Raw genomic sequence first — 23,475 nt, forward strand, 5'->3', positions numbered from 1 at the left:
AACGGTAACCCACTCCAGTATTCTTGCATGGATAATCCCATGAACAGAGGAGCCTGGTGGGCTACAGTCCATGGGGTCGCACAGACTCTGACACAAGCTGTACATATATACACTTGGGAAAAGGCTGACTCTAATTAAAAAAAAAAAAAAAACCGTTAGGATATCACAGAGTCAGTTACTACTAAATCTGTTTGGAAAGTGGAGTTGCTCAGTCGTGTCCGACTCTCTGCGACCCCGTGGACTGTAGCCCCCAGGCTCCTCCACCCATGGGATTCTCCAGGCAAGAGTACTGGAGTGGGTTGCCATTTCCTTTATTTAGGGGACTATAAAATTACTATAGCCTCAGTTTGACCTAATTAGAGCTTGGGGTGAATTGTTTGTCTTTCCTCAAGGCATTAAGTGGGGTCATTCAGCTGTCCCAGTTAAGCAGCTACATATTTTAACAGTTTTGTTTGTTTATTTGTTTGTTTTTTCGGCTGTGCCATATGGCTTGTGGGATCTTATTCTCCCCCTGTCCAGGGATGTTTTAACAGTATTAAAGGCAGTCTTTACCTGTATTTAGATATTCAGAGTATGTACCTAGTGGCTCTTGCTGATACATTTTAACCAGTTGGCCGATTCACCATTTTTCAGAACAGTTTTAGGTTCACAGCAAAATTAAGAGGAAGGTACAGAGATTTCCTATATACTCCCTTATCCCCAGACCTGTCTTGTCTCCCCCACTATCTACGTCCTCCAGATGGGGTACATTTTTGCTCCTGATGAACCCACATAGTGAGCAGTAAAAGTTGTTCAGTCTCTTTGCAACCCCATGGACTGTAGCCCGCCAGGCTCCTCTGTCCACAGAATTCTCCAGGCTAGAATACTGGAGTGGGTAGCTGTTCTCTTTTCCAGGGGATCTTCCCAACCCAGGGATTGAACCCAGGTCTCCTGCATTGCAAGTGGATTCCTTACCATCTGAGCCACCAAGGAAGCCCTGATGAACCTATGCTGACACCAGATTAATAGTTACCTGAGTTCACATCGCTGTTGGACATTCTGTGGGTTTGGACGATGTGTAATTCATCACTATTGTGTTTCCACTACCCTGAAAATCATCTGCTTCACCTATTCATCCCTACCTCCTCCCTCCAACCTTTGTATCCATGATTTTGCCTTTTTCAGAATGTCATATAATTGGAGTCATACAGTAGTTAACCTTTCCAGATTGGCTTCTTTCAGAAATAATATGCATTTAAAGTTTCTCCCTGTCTTTTCATGGCTTGATAGCTCATTTATTTTTGTTGTTCAGTCACTTAGTCATGTCCAGACTCTTTGCAACCCCAATGGACTGCGGCTCGCAAGGCTTTCCTGTCCACCATCTCCCGGAGCTTGCCAACTCACATCCATTGAGTTGGTGATATCATCCGACCATCTCATCCTCTGTCATCCTCTTCTCCTCCTGCCTTCAGTCTTTGCCAGCATCAGGGTCTTTTCCAGTGAGTCAGCTCTTCACATCAGGTGGCCGATAGTATTGAAGCTTCAGCATCAGTCCTTCCAATGAATATTCAGGGTTGATTTCCTTTAGCGTTGACTCATTTGATATCTTTACAGTCTAAGGGACTCTCAAGAGTCTTCTCCAGCACCACAGTTCAAAAGCATAAATTCTTTTGTGTTCAGCTTTCTTTATAGTCCAACTCTCACATCCATACATGACAACTAGAAAAACCATAGCTTTGACTAGATGGGCGTTTGTTGGCAAAGTAATGTCTCTGTTTTTAATATGCTATCTAGGTTTGTAATAGCTTTTCTTCCAAGGAGCAAGCGTCTTTTAATTTCATGGCTGCAGTCACCATCTGCAGTGATTTTGGAGCCCAGGAAAACAAAGTCTGTCACTGTTTCCATTGTTTCCCCATCTATTTGCCATGAAGCAATGGGACTGGATGCTATGATCATAGTTTTTTGAATGTTGAATTTTAAGCCAGCTTTTTCACCTCTTTTGAATGTTGAATTTTAAGCCAGCTTTTTCACCTCCTCTTTCACTTTCATCAAGAGGCTCTTTAGTTCCTCTTTGCTTTCTGCCATAAGTGTGGTGTCATCAATATCTGAGGTTATTGATATTTCTCCCAGCAATCTTGATTCCAGCTTGTGCTTCATCTAGCCCAGCATTTTGCATGATGTACTCTGCTTATTTAATTGAAGTTAAATAAGCAGGGTCACAATATACAGCCTTGACGTACTCATTTCTTTTTAGTGCTGAATAATACTGTGTTTGGATGTACCAGAGTTTATCCACTCCTCTACTTGGCGTCTTGGTTGATTCCAGCTTTGGGTAATTATGAATAAGGCTGCTGTAAACGGTGGTGTGATGGTATTTGTGTGGGCCCAGATATTCAGCTCCTTTGGATAAATACCAGCAAGCATAGTCGTATGGTAAGAGTATGTTTGGTTTTGTAAGAAGCTACCAAATTGTCTTCCAGAGTGGCTGTACCATGTTGCATTCCCACCAGTGGTGTATTTGAGCCTTCCTCTTGCTCTGCATCCTCACCAACATGTGGTGATGTCTTTTCTGCACTCTGACTATTCTAGCAGGTATGGGGTGGTATTTCAATGCTGTTGTTGTTTTTAATGTTTATTTTATTTTTTGCTGTGCTGGGTCTTTGTTGCTGTGTGCAGGCTTTCTCTAGTTGTAGTGAGTGGGAGCTACTCTTCATTGTGGTATGGGGGCTTCTCATTGCAATGGCTGCAGAGCACAGACTCCAGGGTGTGTGAGCTTCAGTAGCACAGGCTCCAGAGCATGGGCTCAGTAGTTGTGGCAGATGGTCTCAGTTGCCCTGAGGTATGTGGGATCTTCCTGGAACAGGGATCAAACTTGTATCCCCTGCATTGCAAGGTGGACTCTTAACTACTGGACCACCAGGGAAGCCCTCGGTATTGTTTTAATTTGCATTTCCCTGATGACATATGATGTTTTTCACAGACATTTTCTCCCACTCTCTGGCTTATCTTTTCATTCTCTTGGCAGTCTTTTCTAGAGTCGAAATTTTTCATTTTAATGAAATCCAGTTTGTCATTTCTTTCATGGATCATGTTGTTGATGTTGTATGTAAAATACTATCTGCTCTCCATTGTATTGCCTTTGCTCCTTTGTCAAAGATCGGTTGACTGTTGATACATCCTGGGCCCTCTGTTCTGTTGCACTCATCTTTTTGTCTGTTCTTTTGCCAGTATTGCGTTCTTGATTACAACAGCTTAAAGTTAAGTCTTAGAGTTAAGTAGTGTCTAGCTTTGTTCTTTTAATAGTGTGTTGACTCTTCAGAATCTTTTGCCTCACCATATAAACTTTAGAATTAGTTTGTTTATATCTTCAAAATAACTTGCTGTGGTTTTGATTGAGATTGCCTTGGATCTGCAGATCAAGTTGAGAAGAACTGACATTGTAAGAGAATTGCATCTTCTATCCACGAACGTGGAATATCTCTCTATTTATTTACCTCTTCTATGTTCGATCATCAGAATTTTGTAGTTTTCCTCCTGTAGATGTCATAGATATTTTGTTAGCTTTATACTTAAGTATTTCATTGTTTAAAGACTAATGTAAATGGTATTGGGTTTTAATTTCAATTCCACTAGTTCATTGCCAATATATAGGAAAGCAATTGACTTTTATATATTAATGTTGTATCTTGCAACTCTTTTTTTTAATCCTGTTCATCGGCTCCTGCTTTCATCCTTTGTCTAGTGATGCCCTCCTCCTAGACTCATGAACCTGCCCTTAAAATAGAAATGTGTGTGGGTAGAAAACAAGAAGACCTCCCTGGGTCACAAGGAGGTGTGGGCCTGATCCATCCACTTTCAGAGTGCTATGAAAAGAGGACTTTAATGTGGAACATACTTCCTTTCATTAAAATGAATTTTCTCTAATGATATCTAGAATATAATAGCAATCTAAACATGATGAGATATTCACGACCCAGATAATCATGATGGTGTGATCACTCACCTAGAGCCAGACATCCTGGAATGTGAAGTCAAGTGGGCCTTAGAAAGCATCACTATGAACAAAGCTAGTGGAGGTGATGGAATTCCAGTTGAGCTATTTCAAATCCTGAAAGATGATGCTGTGAAAATCCTGCACTCAATATGCCAGCAAATTTGGAAAACTCAGCAGTGGCCACAGGACTGAAAAAGGTCAGTTTTCATTCCAATCTCAAAGAAAGGCAATGCCAAAGAATGCTCAAACTACCACACAATTGCACTCATCTCACACGCTAGTAAAGTAATGCTCAAAATTCTCCAAGCCAGGCTTTAGCAATACATGAACCATGAACTTCCAGATGTTCAAGCTGGTTTTAGAAAAGGCAGAGAAACCAGAGATCAAATTGCCAACATCCTCTGGGTCATGGAAAAAGCAAGAGAGTTCCAGAAAAACATCTATTTCTGCTTTATTTATTGACTATGCCAAAGCCATTGACTGTGTGGATCACAATAAACTGTGGGAAATTCTGAAAGAGATGGGAATACCAGGCCACCTGACCTGCCTCTTGAGAAACCTGTATGCAGGTCAGGAAGCAACAGTTAGAACTGGACATGGAACAATAGACTGGTTCCAAATAGGACAAGGAGTACGTCAAGGCTGTATATTGTCACCCTGCTTATTTAACTTATATGCAGAATACATCATGAGAAACGCTGGGCTGGAAAGAGCCCAAGCTGGAATCAAGATTGCTGGGAGACATATCAATTACCTCAGATATGCAGATGACACCACCCTTATAGCAGAAAGTGAAGAGGAGCTAAAAAGCCTCTTGATGAAAGTGAAAGTGGAGACTGAAAAAGTTGGCTTAAAGCTCAACATGCAGAAAATGAAGATCATGGCATCTGGTCCCATCACTTCATGGGAAATAGATGGGGAAACAGTAGAAACAGTGTCAGACTTTATTTTTTTGGGCTCCAGAATCACTGCAGATGGTGATTGCAGCTGTGAAATTAAAAGACGCTTACTCCTTGGAAGGAAAGTTTGACCAACCTAGATAGCATATTCAAAAGCAGAGACATTACTTTGCCAAGAAAAGTCCCATCTAGTTAAGGCTGTGGTTTTTCCAGTAGTCATATATGGATATGAGAGTTGGACTGTGAAGAAAGCTGAGTGCAGAAGAATTGATGCTTTTGAACTGTGTTGGAGAAGACTCTTGAGAGTCCCTTGGACTGCAAGGAGATCCAACCAGTCCATTCTAAAGGAAACCAGTCCTGGGTGTTCATTGGAAGGACTGATGCTGAGGCTGAAACTCCCAATACTTTTGCCACCTCATGCATGCTAAGAGTTGACTCATTGGAAAAGACCCTGATGCTGGGAGGGATTGGGGGCAGGAGGAGAAGGGGACGACAGAGGATGAGATGGCTGGATGGCATCACCGACTCAGTGCACATGAGTTTGGGTGAACTCCGGGAGTTGGTGATGGACAGGGAGGCCTGGCGTGCTGCGATTCATGGGGTTGCAAAGAATTGGACACGACTGAGCCACTGAACTGAACTGAACTGAAACATGATGAGATACCCTCCCACCTCTTGTACTCCTAAAAGAGGAACAAATGAGATTTTTTTTTTTAAGATGAGAATTGTTTGAATTTAAGATGGTGTGGGAGTGTTAATCCAATCAACCACCTTTTGATCTCAGGTGGACTTGCTAAATTAGTCTGAGGATCACCCGAGAGTAGGGACCCTTGGATTCTGATCCTAGGTCACCTCTCCAGGGAGTCGGTGATTTTCAAACTGTCCTTGAGGAATTCCTCCTTCAACTGAAGTGCTCTCTGTCTACTCTGGATGGCTGTGAGTTGAGGTGGCTTTCATGTGTCAGCTTTGGTCAGAGGATGGTCACAGGGAACAAGGGGTAACTATTACCCTTTTTGTACTAGAATTCAGGAGAAGTTCAATAAATGAATCCATGTCCAGTAACAGAGAATAGGTGTCCTCTGTTAGCTTCTTGTGATTTCTGTAAAACCAGAGGAGAAAACTGTTTGTAGAAGGAAGAGCAGAGAACTTTGACATTTTATTAATAGGTCCTCAGATTTGAAATCAGTTTTTTGTTTCAAGAATGAAAGGTAATTACTGGTACATAGTCCTATCTTTTATATATTGTTAATTCATTGGGCAGCTGTGTAGATACTTACTGTTTGCAGGGCACTGCTGGGCATGGTGGATGCTGGGGAGGCAGTTGGGTTTGGTCCTTGCCTTCTGATGCTTACTGGTTTGTTGGGGGAGTTACTAGGAATAATTTATAGAAGTCATTATTTTAGTTGTGTTAAGTCTCAGAGGAAAGGAAGGGGCTATCAGAAGAGCTGCCTTTCTTTACTTGCCCCTTGTCTCTGTTTGAGGGCTTGTGTGAGCAGCTGTCACTTCAGGGGGAAGGCTGACTGCCAGCAGTCACATAGGGGCAGAGCCTCCCTGCTCATTTCCCCATTTCCCTCTCCCACTCCTTGCTTGGAATTTGTCTTTACAGCTTCAGCTAAGTGTTCTTTTTTAACCTATCTCCTATCTTATCACTCTTCTTCAAACCTTTTGCCTCTCTAAGTATGTGGAAGATGTCTGGCATGAAGGAATCTAGAACATGAAGAAAAACCTTATGGGTACTCCACTTCCCTCATTTTCAGATAAAGAAGGATGGAGGAAAGGAGGGAACACCTCCACAGTCACACTGGAACTTGGGAGTCGGAGCCAGGACTAAGCCCAGGGCGTTGTGTCTCAGCCCAGTGCTCTGTTATGTTCCTGGAGGAGAGGCTTTAGTCAGCAAGGGCCCCGTCTCAGGAGCCACCTTGTCTTTGCGGAAACACCGAAGAGGGTGAAAAAAGAAAAAGTCGAGCCCCAAAGGAGCCATAAACCACGCATGTCCTCTGGCCTAGAGTTGTTACCCAAGACCTTATAGCTGGGAGCTGAGGAAAGAAAATAGTATATTCAGTTCCTATCATCAAGGGAGTCGTATTTTAGAGGAACGTAGAACTCTGACATGTGGAGAGAGCACCTCAGAGCAGTCCATGAGGGGCGCAGTGCTCAGGAAGGCCAGCGGAGAGGGGGACCAGTGTATTGGATGAGGAGGAAAGATTTTCCTAGAGAGGCGGGACTCAGCAGTTGGCGAAGGAGCAAAGTCAGGACCTTGCCGAGACCAGGAGAAGAAAGAAACCCTCAGGCTTAGGGGGATCCTGAACAAACGGCCAGTGCAGGCTCTGGCCTGTGCAGCATGTGGGCAGGAGCTAATTTTAGAAGACCTTGCACTCAGATCAGTCATGGAGATAGTGTGGCCCTATGCTTCCCTTTATCAGAGGAGGGACTTGATGAAAGCTGGGCTTCTGAAAGATAAGTCCAGGGGCATGTTTAGGGGTGACTGCCAGAAGGCCTCAGCAGGGCCTTGCTACAGTGCCTACGTGTAGAACAAGGAAGTCCTGAACCAGGCGGTGGCGGTGGGAATTTTGAGCTTCTGAAGTCCTTGTCTATGAAGATGCTAACTCTGGGTTAATCTAAGTTTAACACAGAAAATAGTTAGCTCTAGAGTGGTTTTCCTAGTCATGTCTAGGTGGAGCCTTCAAAATAATTGTAAAGCTCAAGCATTATCTTACAGAGCATTTTGAAATAGATAAGCACCAAAGACACTACAAATACATAACATCACTTTTTACTTCCAGATCTCAAGCACTCAGTTAAATACCATTTAATTCACTATTTCCAGTATCGAACTCTAGAGCTTTCATTTTTTGTGTACAGTCTTGCTTTTGAGCATTTGAAAACCTGAGCCTGGTAGCTTAGCTGAATGTGTGAGGGGCTCTCTGGTCAGGAGCACAGGCCAGGAGGCTGAGAGTATCTGTATCAGCTCCTTAACGTAACTGCATCATCTCCTCGGGACCATAAACAGAAGCTTGTTTTCTCTTTGTCCTTAACGTAACTCTTTGTCTCCTCAGGAATATAAACAGAAGCTTGCTCGGGTAACCCAGGTCCGCAAGGAACTCAAGTCCCACATTCAGAGCTTGCCAGACCTCTCGTTGCTGCCCAACGTCACAGGGGGCTTGGCCCCCCTGCCCTCTGCTGGTGACCTGTTTTCAACTGACTAGGGCAGGTGTCATGCCCCAGATTCCCATCTGTACCAGCAGAAAGAAGAGGGCGCGTCATGGTTGGAAATAACCTGGAAGCCCCTGGTTCTGTCCCTCGTTCAGTCGGCCCCCATCCTCAAGAAAGAACCACAGACTCTGATTCTCCTCCCTCTCCCGCCTCTCCTCTGTCGAGCACAATTGAGAACAGTGGCAAATGGAATCCAGTTTCAGTGTATACTTGGAAAGAACACAAACTCACTTCACGTTTCCATGCCCCTGTTGGTTTTCCCTTTTTAGCCCTCTCTGTACGCCTAAGAAGTTATGAAAATCATGTGTAGAAGAATCTTGTCCCTCATGACGACATTGTGTCATGAAAGCAGTTGCTCCTTTTCGAGCTGGGCTTGTTCAAGTTCAGGGCAGGCTTCCGCCAAGGGACTCAGGTCTGGAATCGTTGGCTTTCCTGGCTGCCATCCACCCCAGAGGTTGGAGGCACAACTGTTTTGAGCGTCTTCGCCATAAAGAGTTTGCCAAATCTCAGATTCTCCCTTGTTGTGACTTCTGGCAATGTGTTGTCAGAGGTTAGGTGCATGTGTTCTGTGAGCATACTAGAGAATCTAGCAGTAAAGATTCAAAGCTGATCTGGGACATCAAGCCACAGTTCCGAGACAGACAGACTCACGGGGATCACAAGCATGAATCAAAAATAAGGTATTTCCTCAAGGTTCCTATCAACCTTCCCAGGCTGCTCTGATCAAGGGTCCCAACCTCTGGTCAGGAGCACGTTTCTAGAAACATTATCCTTGCCCCACATTGTGAAAGCTTGAAGGCAGTTATTAGAAATGGCACAGTGGGCCCCTGAAACTGAAGGCTTTCTGGGAGTCCGGGTTCTGCTGTTGCTTTGACCCCTTCTTTGGGGGAATAGGGCACACACTACCAGTTAATTCATTGCGTGGGTGCTTGTCCACAGCATGGTGACTAAACTTGAAACTCTCCCCTGCAGACCTGACACGCTGCATGCTTATCTGTCCTTCAGTTCACGCCACTATATGTGTCCTTGTGCCCCGGGGAGGAGGAGTGCTTTGTGTTAGGTGCCGCTGACTAACCCATCTCGGGAAGGGGGAGAGTGAGGGATATTAACTGGGGGGGTCTTAATTCCATTATCATGCCAGCTGACGTTATGACTGTATGATGTAGTTAGGATTTTTATCTTACTTTTAGTAAAGGCTAGGCCTGCTGTCTGTAAATCATTCTCATTTGGCGGGCTGATTTTTGACATTGGAAAGGGCAGAAAACAATTCGCCCTAATAGTGTAATAGGAATTAGAGCCCTGAGGCTGAAATCCAAAAGCTATAAAAGGAATTCCTTGGAGGGGGCTTCAGAATTTCCATCATTTTGAGTTGCTCTTTTCAGGATTACCAAAAAAGCCAATTACATGTGATTCTACATGTTCAACATGTTAGAGCATGATGATGTCTGTTTTTAGAAGTGTAACAGGCTTCCCTTCAGGAAGCTCTTCTGCCTGCCATGAAGTGAAAACAAGGAAAAGTCACAGCAGGTATGCAGTTTAACTCTGTAGAACCTCGTAGCATTTAAGCTATTTTTCAGATTGAATACGGACTGTGTGTTGGTTACATATCGACACTGCCTGTCGTCCTGTCATTATTAAATTAATGGGTCTGTCTGTAAAGTGTTTCTCCCAGAGGCCAAAGGGCAGTAAATGACTTTAGCACAATTGCAGAATGAATTCCAGCCTTTGCTGTATCTGCATATAAGCCCTCCCCGTGTGGTGTGCTGCTGTGGTCTTGCAGGCGAGCCGCTTCCAAACAGATCGCCGTGGGCGCACTCTGTGCTTTCAAAGGAGGCGCGTCTTAGCAGTCACAAACCAACCAGAAAGGTGGAGAAGGCATTTGGTCTCATCAGCTAGATGAAAATGTTATATAACATAATGGATTTTGCCCACTGCTGTGTTTTATCTGATTGAGTCTTTGACTAGAGATTGGTGCGTAATTATTACAGCAAGAGCAAGAAATGAAACTGTAGCAATTATGTAAATGAATGTGTTGGCCTCTTAACACCTGTTACTAGTAGACTTCCTATAAGGAGGTTAGTCCTGTTTTTTTTTTTTTCCCAATGAAATGCTTTTGGTTTTTAACTCTCAATTCTCCCACATCCTCCCCAAGTGTACTTTTTACTTCGTTTGTTTAATTTAAATGACCCTTTCTCCTTGTGTGTATGAGGTGACCAGGTGGGGTGGGGGTGGGGGGTTTGTTTTGTGTTTTCCTACACTTAGGACATCCATCGGCCTCCAAGACCTTTCCTTTAGGTCATGTTCCTCAGAAAGTCTTCAATCTTCCTTTTTGTTTTGTTTTTTTTCTTAAAGAATATTTTTAAAGCTTAAATTTGTATATTAATTTAGGACTTTATTTAGAAGTATAGGCTGCCATTGGCGGTAGCAGTATATTCTGAAATGTCTCATAGATATATATTTTTGAATAAAGATGGTGTTGTTGAACAACATTGTACAGTGTTTCTTTTCCCTTCCCTCTTAGGGAACCCTCAAAACTTTCTTTGTAATCAGTGGGTAATTAGTAATTACCAATAGAGATTGTACTATCTGTACAGAATCCTGTCTCTTAGGAGTTTTTGTGACAGTTAGTGGCCCATAAATACTCAGCTGTTACATAGAATTTTTGGTTCTTTCCAGGGGGTCAGTTAGCCAGTCCACACAGTATCCAGGAGAGGTACCTCCAGAGTTTTATCCTCATTGTACAGAAATGGGATGGAGAGGTCACATGACTCTTTCTCTAGTACCACACAGTCTCTGGCAGATTAAAACTTGGAAGTTCTTTGATTTCAGTGCTTTTGTTCGTACCACCAGGCCTCCTAAGAGAGATTTGATGCTGGCGGTACAGTGAAAGCCACTCTGAACAGTAAAAAGAAACATGGGAGATAAAAAAGTATTTTTTTGTGGCTTCCTTTTCACTTTTACATTCATGAGACCATATTGACTATTACCAGTTAAAATTCAAAATATTGAAAAATGGTTTGAAATACAGTCCTTTGAAGCAATTGATACGTTTAGAAGGATGGTTTTAACCTTTGTTATTGGTGAGAATAGCCTTTATCAGAAGTACAGTTATCTGTTTATCTCATGATGCAAAAAACTGCTGCAGTCATGGTCCTTCAGGGCTACATATGTAGCAACTCGAGATGAAGATCAGAGTTGGAAAGTTGAGACTATGGCATTAGCCAAGTTCTTCCTTAAAATATAAAGGCTTGATGTAATATGTGGATCTCAGGAGACAATCTCCTTCTGTGTCCCCAGGTTTCATGGCCTAGTTAATGTCTTCACTCCTACCTATAAATAGTAAGTCCATAATTCCTCAGGTTTAATTAACACTTCAGGCTACAAAATGTGACTCCAAGGTCCTCAGAGCTGAGGGTGGAACTACCCAAGAGTTCATGAATCTGTCAAACTGCGTTACTTTTGTGATGGGAGCCATTAACTGTGTGACCTTCCTGGCAAGTTACTTTCCTCTCTGGGCCTCAGTTTTCCCATCTTTGAATTGTATTGGTTGAAATTATTTCTAGACACCCTGCCAGCCCTGAAGCATATGATTTGTTGTGTCCGAGGAAATGAACGCAGGACTGAAGTCTGAGAATGCTGAATGGCATGTCCTGGGTTGCCAACAGTACTTGATAGAGTAATAATATCATCATTATACCATATATACTTATTTCTTAAGAAATATCTGTGAAACCCTGGGGTACTGTAGCCAATAAAGGTCAGAACATGAGACAGTGCCAAGACTAGGAAGATGAGAGTAAGCACGGTAGTTCACTATCTGGGTACAAACTGCCTGTATTTGGTTTATTTGAAATCTTTAAGAAAAAGCCGCTCTCCACCCTGGCTTTGCTATCTTACTTTCTCTTGAGATCATTCATCTAGCTAAACTCATTTCTCATCACCACCTCTGTGAGATTTTCCATTTAAAAACCATTCTTCCACTCTGAGGCACAGATTCAATTAAGAATCCATTATTCTCCTGTACAGCAGATTAGGATTCTCACAGCTTTATCTCGTGTTGAAAGCCCAGATTGTTCAATTTTTTAAGACTCTGAAATAGTTATTTTGCATTAAGAAGTCATTTCTACCACTGGTTTGATAAATATTAAAATTAGCAGTATGCATCAGAATGTATCTAATGCTTTTCACAAACAAGAGCTGCAGCAAATGGCAGCCCCCATCTTCCAATCTCCTGTCACTCTGATGACCTTGGGCACGTCCCTCAGCCTCTCGGGACCTCAGCTGCTGCTTAAGGGCAATGAGTAAGGTTGAATAACCTTTGCCATCATTTCCAGATCTACAGTTCTGCAACTAGGGTTTCAAAATATTTCTTCCTACTGAGAATCTTATTAATACCACCTCACTCTGTAGATTTTTTAATGCCAGTTATCTGTGGGAACTCATGAAATTGATAAATCAAAGTAATTATAACTATTAATAACTTGCAGTGAATTTAAACTGTTAATATCTTTAAATGTTGTTCAGTTGCTAAGGCATGTCTAGATCTTTTGACACCCCGTGAGTTGCAGCACACCAGGCTTCCCTGTCCTTCACTGTCTCCTAGAGCTCATGTCCATTGCACTCTCCTCCTCTGCCGCCCCCCCCCCCTTTCCTTTTGCCTCAGTCTTTCCCAGCACCAGAGTCTTTTCTAATGAGTTGGCTTTTTGCATCAGGTGGCCAAAATATTGGAGCTTCAGCTTCAGCATCAGTCCTTCCGACTTTAAATGAGATGTAAAATAGGGCCTAATACCATGTCTGGGACAAATTAGGGGTTCAACAGTGGCTGTTAACTGTATTCAATAATGGTTGTACTTATTTAAATGTGCGTGTAACAAAGTGTTAAAATACATGTCTTTTGGAAGACACTACATACTCTGAATTTATAATGGAGATAGTCAAAAACCTGAAGCCCTCTTTAACTCCCTAACCCACACTGAAGGTGTAAAAGAAGAGTTAGAGGAGAAGGAGGAGAGTTCTTGGTGTGACTTTGAAAGAGCCATTCGTGTGTTTTGAGTCTCCTCAGGGAGAGTAGTGGGTGTCAGCTGCTCCTCACCTCAAGGCCAAGGAAAGGGGGCCTGGTTGGAAACTTAATGAGCATCCCCTGTAGGGTGACAATCCAGTGGACTACACAGACCCCAGCCTGGAAAAATCTAAAGGATGAGCTACCTGTGTCTGGCTGCGTGCTTTGATGATGGAGCAGATGACAGAGGTGAGTATGGCCTCTACTCCTGGAGCCTGGATGGGGCAGAGCGGGAGAGGGGGTGTGTGCATACCTCCCTAGGACCGGATGTAGGCTGTGTGCGTGTAAGGAAACCGACACGTAGTCATCTCAGAGCCTGAACAAGAGGCAAGGGTTTCCTCCAGGAGGTGAACTTCGGCTCACAGTGCGGACAAAGGAGCAGAAAGCAGAGCCACAGGGTGGGCATCACTCCTGAGGGATCTCTGGGCATGAAGATGGCAGGACTGGGAGGGAGAAGCTGCCCTGAGGGGTGCAGGAGGAGTCCACGGGAGAAAGACACAGTTAAAACTCTTGCCAGGTCAGGGTCCAGTTACCACAACACCTCAACTCAGGATATTGTTCCTGCTTTGCCTTCATTTCCTCACTCCCACGGCCCTATCCCTGGAAGGGTCAGAAACCTTAGTACACAAGCAAGACCTCAGTTCCCTAATGCTGGCTTCCAGTCTGCAGCTGGCCTAGAGAAGCCTCAACTTCAAGTGATAAGCCATTTTGATTATAACCGAATTGGACATTTAAATTTCTGAACTGAGACTGTTACACACCTTAAGTGTGACTCTGTGTGTGTGCATGCTCAGTCATGTCTGACTCTTTACAACCCCATGAACTGTAGCCTGCCAGGCTCCTCTGTCCATGGAATTTTCCAGGCAAGAATACTGGAGTGGGTTGCCATTTCCTTCTCCAGGGGATCTTCCCGACCCAGAAATCGAACCGGCATCTCTTGTGTCTCTTGCATTGGCAGGCAGGTTCTTTACCACTGTGCCACCTGAGAAGCCCCAAATGTGACTACAGGATGATACTAAGATGCACTAAGGAAGTGGAGCAAACTCCAGGAGATAGTGGAAGATGGGGAGGTCTGTCATCGCTGCAGTCCATGGGGTCACAAAGAGTTGGACATGACTGAAGAGAAGTTGCAGAGGCCCGAGTTTTCTTCTAGAATTAAGGGATACACTAGTCTCAAGTTGGATTTTAAGGGAGAGTAGGAGACAAAAATAAAGTTGCTTTGTGATTGTAATTCTCTATAAGCCTGCCTGTTTATTGTAACAGTGGTTGTTGTTTAGTCACTAAGTCATGTCTGACTCTTTGTGACCCATGGACTACATGTGGCCCACGCCAGGCTCCTCTGTCCATGGGATTCTCCAGGCAAGAACACTGGAGTGGGTTGCCATTTCCTTACGGTTACACACGTGATTTATTTTACGCCCTCTAATTCTTCATTCACTGTTGTTTTTTTTTTTTAACTTAAAAAGTTCACTTCCGTATCTTTAATTTGTTTCTTAGTAATTTCAAGAATCATCCTTCTCTGTGTACTTGAACACATTTTTTAATTGTAGTAAAATGCACATGATATAAATTAACCATTTTAGCCATTTTAAAAGTGTATGATTCATTGGTATTTAATACATTCATGATATTGTGCAACCATCACAGCTTAGTTTTAGAATATCTTCACCCCTCAAAAGTAAACTCCATAGTCATTAAGCAGTCACTCCTAATTCCAAGCCCCTGTGAGTGAAAGTCTCTCAGTTGTGTCTGACTCTCTGCGACTCCATGGACTATACAGTCCATGGAATTCTCCAGGCCAGAATACTGGAGTGGGTAGCCTTTCCCTTCTCCAGGGGATCTTCCCAACCCAGGGATTGAACCCAGGTCTCCCACATTGCAAGCAGATTCTTTACCAGCTAAGCCACAAGGGAAGCCCCTGTGCCAAGCCCCTGGCAACCACTAGTTTGCTTTTTTGTCTTTATGACATTGCCTATCCTGGATACTTATAATGTAAATAGAATTATACATTGTGTGATCTTTGTGTCTGGTTTTGTCCATTCAGCATAGTGTTTTCAACGTTCATGTTATAGCATTTATCAGAATTTTATTTTTTTATGGTTGAATAATATTGTATAGATATGCCACATATTCATCAATATTTATCAGTCAACAAACATTTGAGTTGTTTTTTACCTTTTGGCTATTGTCAGTAGTGTTGCCATGAATATTCTTGTACAAATTTTTGTTTGAACACCTATTTTCAATTCTTCTGGCAATATACTTTGGAGTGGAAATCCTGGGCCATATGACAACTCTGTTTAACTAATTGCTGCTGCTGCTGCTAAGTCACGTCAGTCATGTCCGACTCTGTGTGACCCCATAGACAGCAGCCCACCAGGCTCCCCTGTCCCTGGGATTCTCCAGGCAAGAACACTGGAGTGGGTTGCCATTTTCCTTCTCCAATGCATGAAAGTGAAAAGTGAAAGTGAAGTCGCTCAGTCGTGTCCGACTCTTAGCGACCCCATGGACTGCAGCCTACCAGGCTCCTCCATCCATGGGATTTTCCAGGCAAGAGTACTGGAGTGGGGTGCCATTGCCTTCTCTGTTAACTAATTGAAGAACCACCAAATGCTTTTCCACAGTGGTGGCACCATGTACATATCCATGAGTAGTGGATGAGAACTGCTATATTAGGGTTTTCCAGAGAAAATCATCAGGATATTGAGATAGATGATTTCTTCTAGAATTTTATACTTTCAGCTCTTATATTTAAGTCACTGCTGCATTTTTAGTTAATTTTTGTGTATGGTGTGAGGTGAGAGTTCAACTTCACTCTTGCATGTGGATATCCATTTATCTCACCCAGGACCATCTGCCAAAGAGATTATTTTTTTCCCCTTGAATGGTTTTGGCATCCTTGTCAAGATCTTGAATGCTTTAAGAAAACAAATTTAAAGGTTAAGTAATGCGTTGTGTCTTGATCAATTCAAGTTAACCTTGAAGATCTTTGCCTAGTTCAACTTTTCACAAAATCTTCACAGAGCCAGACTTCCTGATAGAATTGTAAAACTCAAAAATATTCATGAACTAACTCCCAACACAATTTTCTTAAACTGTCTCTAACAACTTTTAATGAAACCACCATCTATTAAATAAATGATATTTTAAAGTATAAACCAATGGTGAAAACAACTAGGATAGAGATTTTCTGTTCCACCCATGAAGGATTAAGTGCGTGGGATTTGCCTTTCACTATAAACAACCAGAAAAGCAGATGAAATACATAAAACAAATGTTTTTAGACATTGGACATCAGGAAGCACAGGCTGTGACTCCTTGAGAGACAGGAAATGCACAGGAAGGGGTGATTACCAATCTTACTCATTTAGGATGCCTCCAACCTTCAGCACAGAGATGGGGAAACTGACACCCACTGTATCACTGAATTGAAGAGACAGAGGTAGGGGTACAGGAAGGCCGAGGCAGATGAAATTTACATGGACATGCAACAGATATTTTCTTGGGCTCCAAAATCACTATAGACGGTGACTGTTGCCATGAAATTAAAAGACCCTTGCTCCTTGGAAGAAAAGCTATGACAAACCTAGACAGCATATTAAAAAGCAGAAACATCACTTTGCTGACAAAGGTCTGTATAGTCAAAGCTATGGTTTTTCCAGTAATCAAATATGGATGTGTGAGTTGGACTATAAAGAAGGCTGAGTGCTGAAGAAATGATGCTTTCGAACTGTGGTGTTGGAGAAGACTCTTGAGAGTCCCTTGGACTGCAAGGAGATCAAACCAGTCCATCCTAAAAGAAATCAACCCTGAATATTCATTGGAAGGACTGATGCTAAAGCTGAGGCTCCAATACTTGGGCCACCTGATGCAGAGTCGACTCATTGAAGAAGGCCCTGATGCTGGGAAAGATTGAAGGCAGGAGGAGAAGGGGACGACAGAGGATGAGATGATTGGATGGCATCACCAACTCGATGGACATGAATTTGAGCAAGCTCCGGGAGATGGTGAAGGACAGGAAAGCCTGGCGTGCTGTAGTCCATGGGGTCACAAAGAGTCAGACACAGCTGAGTGACTGAACAACTGAACAACATAACAGAGAAGGTAGCTGCACAGAGATAGAGCTCAGAAAATCCCACAGGGTTTCCTGGACCCCTAGGTGAGTTCTGATCAGGACATGGGATTAAACTCCATGCAACCAGGGAAAGAAAAAAGAGAAAGTTGCATGCCAAGTAATTCCCAGGGTTCCCATAGTTCTGGGAATAGTTGAAGTCTCTGCCAGCCAGAGAAGGGACATTCTAACACACAGTGATAGATAGAGTCCTGCAAAGGTCATGCCTTTGAAGTGGGGCTCAAGTAATCCTAGGATAAAGGTTGCTTTTGGCCTGCCATAAAACAAGCTCAGTATTAATCCTCAGACTGATCTGCAAGCAACTTAACTGCTTGTCAGAACAAAGTCCAGCATGTTTAAAGAAATACAACAAAACCCAACACTCGACAATGTTAAAATTTATTATGTTTGGTGCAAAACAAATTCACCAGGCAAAGCATTAGAAACATATGATCAGAGTCAGGAGAAAAATAATTCCACAGATCCAGAATGACACAGATGATAGGATTAGCTGACAAAGACCTTAACAGATAATATTATAAACACATAAGGATATGTAAAGGAAAGCATGAACGTAATGAGGAAAGGCATAGGGCATATACTTTTTTAAAAATCCAAGTCAAATTTTGGTGATGATATGTGAAATATCTGAAATTAAAATAAACTGAATAGGATTGACAGCAGAAGAAATTAGACCCTCCCAGAAGAATGGGGGCTTCCCAGGTGGCTTAGTGGTAAAGAATCCACCTGCCAATGCAGGGAACGCAGGAGATGCAGGTTTGATCCCTGGGTCGGAAAGATACGCTGGAGTAGGAAATGACAACCTGTTTCAGCATTCTTGCCTCAAAAATCCATGGATAGTGGAGCCTGGTGGGCTACAGTCCATGGGGGTCACAAAGAGTCAGACACAAGTGATCACACAGAAGAAAATACCAGTGAAATTGAAGGCCCAGAAATAGATATTCAAAATGAAGCACAAAGACAAAATACTTTTAAAGGAATGAACAGAAGAGGCTGTGAAACAATACCAAGTATCAAAAATACATACCAGAAGGAGATGAGAGAGAGAAAAGGAAAACATACTTGAAAAAATAATGACCGTTCTCCAAATACGATGAAAACGATAAAGGCATAGACCCAAGAAACTCAGTAGTCCTCAAAAAGAATACATATGGAAAAAAAAAAAAACTTACATCCTAAGACACATCATAGTCAAATTGATAAACCACTGAGAATGAATCAAAAGAAACATACACCGAGGAACAAATATCAGAATAGCAGCAGACTTTTCGTCATAAGCTATGCAAGCCAGAAAGGAATGCCATGACATCTTTAATGTGTTGAAAAGTCCCCCCATTACGGAGGGAAAGTCTGTAATTCTGTGTTTAGCAAAAACATCCCTCAAAAATGGATAGTGTGGCCAAGGTGGTGGAGTAGGTGGACCCTGAACTCAGCTCTCCCCCGACAGGCATACCAAAATTACAACTATTTAGAGAGCAACTCTCTATGAGAACAACTTGAAGGCTAGCAGAATAGGTTCTCCACAACTAAAGACGTAGAGAACTACAACAAGACGGCAGGAGGGGTGAGGATGCAGTGTAACCAGGACCCGCACCCTCAGGTAGGTCACCCACTGTAGGGGCGTTAGTTTGATCCCTGGTTGGGGAAGTTCCGCATGCCGTGTGGTGCAGCCTAAATAAATAAGCAAGCAAATGATGGAGTGTTGAAAAAATCAAAGAGGACGTTTTTTAAAAACTTGAGTGGGAGACTCCTGGGCATATATCTAGAGGAAAACATGGTCTAAAAGGATACATGCACCCCAGTGTTCACTGCAGCACTGTTTACAATAGCCAAGACCTAGAAGCAACCTAAATGTCCAACAACAGGAATGAATAAAGAAGATGTGGTACATACACACAACGGAATATTACTCAGCCATTAAAAAGAATGGAATAATGCCATTTGCAGCAACATGAATGGACCTAGAGACTGTCATACTGAGTGAAATAAGTGAGAAACAGCGTGTATGACGTCCCTTACATGTGGAATCTAATAAGGAATGGTACAAATGAACTTATTTACAAAACAAACTCACAGACTTAGAAAATGTACTTATGGTTGTGGTGGCAGGGGGCTAGGTCGGGGGGAAGGGGTAGTTAGGGAGTTAGGAATTGACTGAACACACTGCTGTATTTAAAATGGATAACCAGCAAGGTCTTGCTGTACAGCACAGGGAACTCTGCTCAGTGTTATGTGGCAGCCTAGATGGGAGGGGAGTTTGGAGGAGCATGGATATATGTATATGTATGACTGAGTCCCTTGCCTGTCCACCTGAATCTATCACAATGTTGTTAATTGGCTATATTCCAATATAAAATAAAAAGTTTAAAAGAAAAAAAAAAGCCTGAGTTGGAGAACATATGTGTGAACCATATAGCCAAAGGGGGTTAATACTCGCATCAAAATAAACTCACATCAAAAAGACAAACAAGCCTTTTTTTTTTTTTCCTTTATATATATATAATTTTAAATTTTATTTATTTTTAATTGAAGGATAATTGCTTTATAGAATTTTGTTGTTTCCTGCCAAACACCAACATGAATCAGCCATAGGTATACATATATCCCCTCCCTTTTGAACCCCCCTCCCATTTCCCTCCCCACCCACCCCTCTAGGTTGAGACAGAGCCACTGTTTGAGTTTCCTGAGACATATAGCAAATTCCCATTGGCTGTCTATTCTACACATGGTAATGTAAGTTTCTATGTTACTCTTTCCATACATCTCACTCTCTCCTCCCCTCTCCCCATGTCCATAAGTCTATTCTCTATGTCTGTTTCTCCATTGCTGTTCTGCAAATAAATTCTTCAGTACCATTTTTCTAGATTCCGTATCTATGCATTGCTGCTGCTGCTGCTGCTAAGTCGCTTCAGTCGTGTCCAACTCTGTGCGACCCCATAGACGGCAGCCCACTAGGCTCCTCTGTCCCTGGGATTCTCCAGGCAAGAATACTGGAGTGGGTTGCCATTTCCTTCTCCAATGTGTGAAAGTGAAAAGTGAAAGTGAAGTCGCTCAGTCGTGCCGGACTCTTCGAGACCCCATGGACTGCAGCCTACCAGGCTCCTCCGTCCATGGGATTTTCCAGGCAAGAGTACTGGAGTGGGGTGCCATTGCCTTCTCCGGTATCTATGCATTAGAATATGATATATATCTTTCTCTTTCTGACTTAGTTCACTGTGTATAATAGGCTCTAGGTTCATCCAGCTCATTAGAACGGACTGTATTCCTTTTTATGGCTGAGTAATATTTCATTGTGTATATGTGCCAAACTTCTTTCTCCATTCATCTGTCGATGGACATCTAAGTTGCTTCCATGTTCCAGCTATTATAAATAGTGCTGCAATGAACAATGGGATACATGTGTCTCTTTCAATTTTGGTTTCCTCAGCGTATATGCCTAGGAGTGGGATTGCTGGATAATATGGTGGTTTTATTCCTAGTTTTTAAAGGAATCTCCATACCGTCTTCCATAGTGGCTGTATCAATTTACATTCCCACCAACAGTGCAAGAGTGTTCCCTTTTCTCCACACCGTCTCCAGAATTTATTGTTTGTAGACTTTTTGATGGAGGCCATTCTGACCAGCGGAGGTGATATCTCGTTGTAGTTTTGATTTGTATTTCTCTAATAATGAGCTATGTTGAGCATCTTTTCATGTGTTTGTTAGCCGTCTGTTTCAGAGAAAGGTCTGTTTAGGTCTTTTCCCCACTTTTTGATTGGGTTTGTTTTTCTGGTATTGAGCTGTATGAGCTGCTTGTGTATTTTGGAAATTAATCCTTTGTCAGTTGTTTCATTTGCTATTATTTTTTCCCATTCTGAGGGCTTTTCACCTTGCTTATAGTTTCCGTTGCTGTGCAAAAGCTTTTAAGTTTGATTAGGTTCCACTTGTTTACTTTTGTTTTTATTTCCATTACTCTAAGAGGTGGATCATAGAGGATCTTGCTTTGATTTATGTCATCAAGTGTTCTGCCTATATTTTCCTCTAAGAGTTTTATAGAACGAACAACCCTTTTTTTTTTTTTAATGGGCTTATATACCTGAATATACCTTTTTTTCCAAAGAAGGCACACAAATGACCAGCAGATACATGAAAATATGCTCAATACCACTAATCATCAGGAAAATGCAAATCAAGCAATAATGAGATATGGTATCATACCTGTCAGAGTGGCTATTGCCAAAAATACAAGAAATAACAAGGGTTGGTGAGGAACTGGAGAAGGGGAACACTCATGCAGTGTTGGTAGGAATGCAAATGAGTACAGCCACTACGGAAAGCGGTATGGAGAATCCTCAAAAAAAGTAAACATAGAAGTGTTGTATGATCCAGCAGTTCCACTTCTGGGTATTTTTCTGAAGAAAACAAAAGCACTAATTCGAAAAGATTTATGTGCCCCTATGTTGGGGTCGCACAGCGTCGGACACGACTGAAGCAACTTAGCAGCAGCAGCAGCAGCTTCACTGCAGCATTATTGCCAACAGCCAAGATATGGAAGCAACTTAAGTGCCCATCAACAGATGAATGGATAAAAATGAGGTATATACACATAATGAAATATTACTAAGCTATATAAAAAAAATCTTGCCATGTGTGACACCATGGGTGGACCTAGAGGGTATTATACCAAGTGAAATAAGCCAGAAGAAGACAAATATCATATGACTTTACTTATATGTGCAACCTAAAAAACAAAACAAACATCACAAAGCAGAAACAGACTCAGAGATACAGAGCTCAAACTGATGTTTGCCAAGAGTGGTGTATGAAACAGGTGAGGGAGATTAAGAGGTACAAACTTCAGTTACAAACTAAATATAAGTCATGTAATGTGTAGCACAGGGAATATAGTCAATAATTTTGGAAAAACTTTGATGGCGACTAATGGTAACTAGACTTTTCATGATGACCACTTTGTAATTATAAAAATACTGAACCATGATATTGTACCCCTGAAACTAATTTAATAGTGTAAGTCAGTTTTACTTTGTTTTTAAAAAGAGAGAAAGATGAAGATGAAAGGAAAATGTTTTCAAAGCAACAAAAGCTGAAATAATTCATCACCAGTAGACCTGAACAATAAGAACTGTTAAAGGAGGGTTTTCAGACTGAAGAAAAACGATACCAAGATACAAATCTGGATCTACACAAAGGAACGGAGAGCACTGAAAATAACTCCATGGGGGAGTATATAATTTTTCTTATAATTTAAATGTCCTTAAAAGATAATTGACTGTTTAAACAAAAATAATAATCTACTTAGTTTTATGATGTACAAGAAAGCAAAATATATGACAACAATATATATATATATGACAAAAAATATGACAACAATAGCATGAAGTCAGAAGGAGGAGAGATGAGATTAAAAGGATCATAGTATTTGTGACATAATGGCACTTGAGGGTAAAAAGTGATAAGATAAAGATATACACTAGAAAGTTTAAAACAGCCATGAAAATACTGAAGAACTGTATGTAGCTAATAAGCAAAGGAGATGCAATGAAATCATTAAAATTATTCAATTATTCCAAAAGGAGGCAGTTAAAGGGAAAAAAATAGAGCAAAGAATAGAGGAGACATGTAGAAAACAAATAGCAAGATGATATGTTAAAATCTGAGCATGTCAGTAATCACATTAAACGTCTGAATACCTCAGTTAAAAGTCAGGTACTAAGAAATTTGCTTATTTTTTTACTGACCACACATCATGGCTTGTGGGATTTTAGTTCCCCAACCAGGGATGTGGCTCAGTCAGTAAAGAATCTGCCTGCAATGCGGGAGACCTGGATTCGATCCCTTGGTTGGGAAGATCCCCTGGAGGAGGGCATGGCAACTCACCCCCGTATTCTTGCCCAGAGAATCCCCATGGACAGAGAAGCCTGGCGGGCTACAGTCCATGGGGTCACAAAGAGTCAGACACAACTGTGTGACTAGGCACAGCACAGCACCATCAGGCATAGAACCTAGGCCCTCACAGTGACAGCCCTAACCACTGGACTGCCAGGGAATTCACAATAATAAGAAATTTAAAGTGTATGGTTTCAGGTGTTGGAGTCACCAAGTAAGACATGACTCACATAGGCATTAGATTAGATGGAATGATGCTTGACTCACAGAGAGAAGAGAGCAAAGTCTGCTTTAAGAGTGAGCACTGGTTCCC

At 42.1% G+C, this 23,475-nt stretch overlaps 1 protein-coding gene across 2 annotated transcripts in view; it reads left to right on the top strand.

Annotated features, from left to right (window-relative positions):
* The window catches only part of RPRD1B (regulation of nuclear pre-mRNA domain containing 1B), a 77,248-nt gene that overhangs the window by 47,269 nt on the left and 6,504 nt on the right, over positions 1-23,475 (top strand). Inside the window, 1 exon segment of one of the 2 annotated variants that reach the window (NM_001101134.1) lies at positions 7,929-10,569. The exons of the other annotated variant lie outside the window; for it this stretch is intronic. Coding sequence (NP_001094604.1) covers positions 7,929-8,078 — 150 coding nt within the window. The 3' untranslated portion in view covers positions 8,079-10,569. 2 annotated transcript variants of the gene reach the window in all.

Source organism: Bos taurus, chromosome 13 (assembly GCF_002263795.3).
Source record: "Bos taurus isolate L1 Dominette 01449 registration number 42190680 breed Hereford chromosome 13, ARS-UCD2.0, whole genome shotgun sequence".
Classification (NCBI taxonomy): domain Eukaryota; kingdom Metazoa; phylum Chordata; class Mammalia; order Artiodactyla; family Bovidae; genus Bos; species Bos taurus.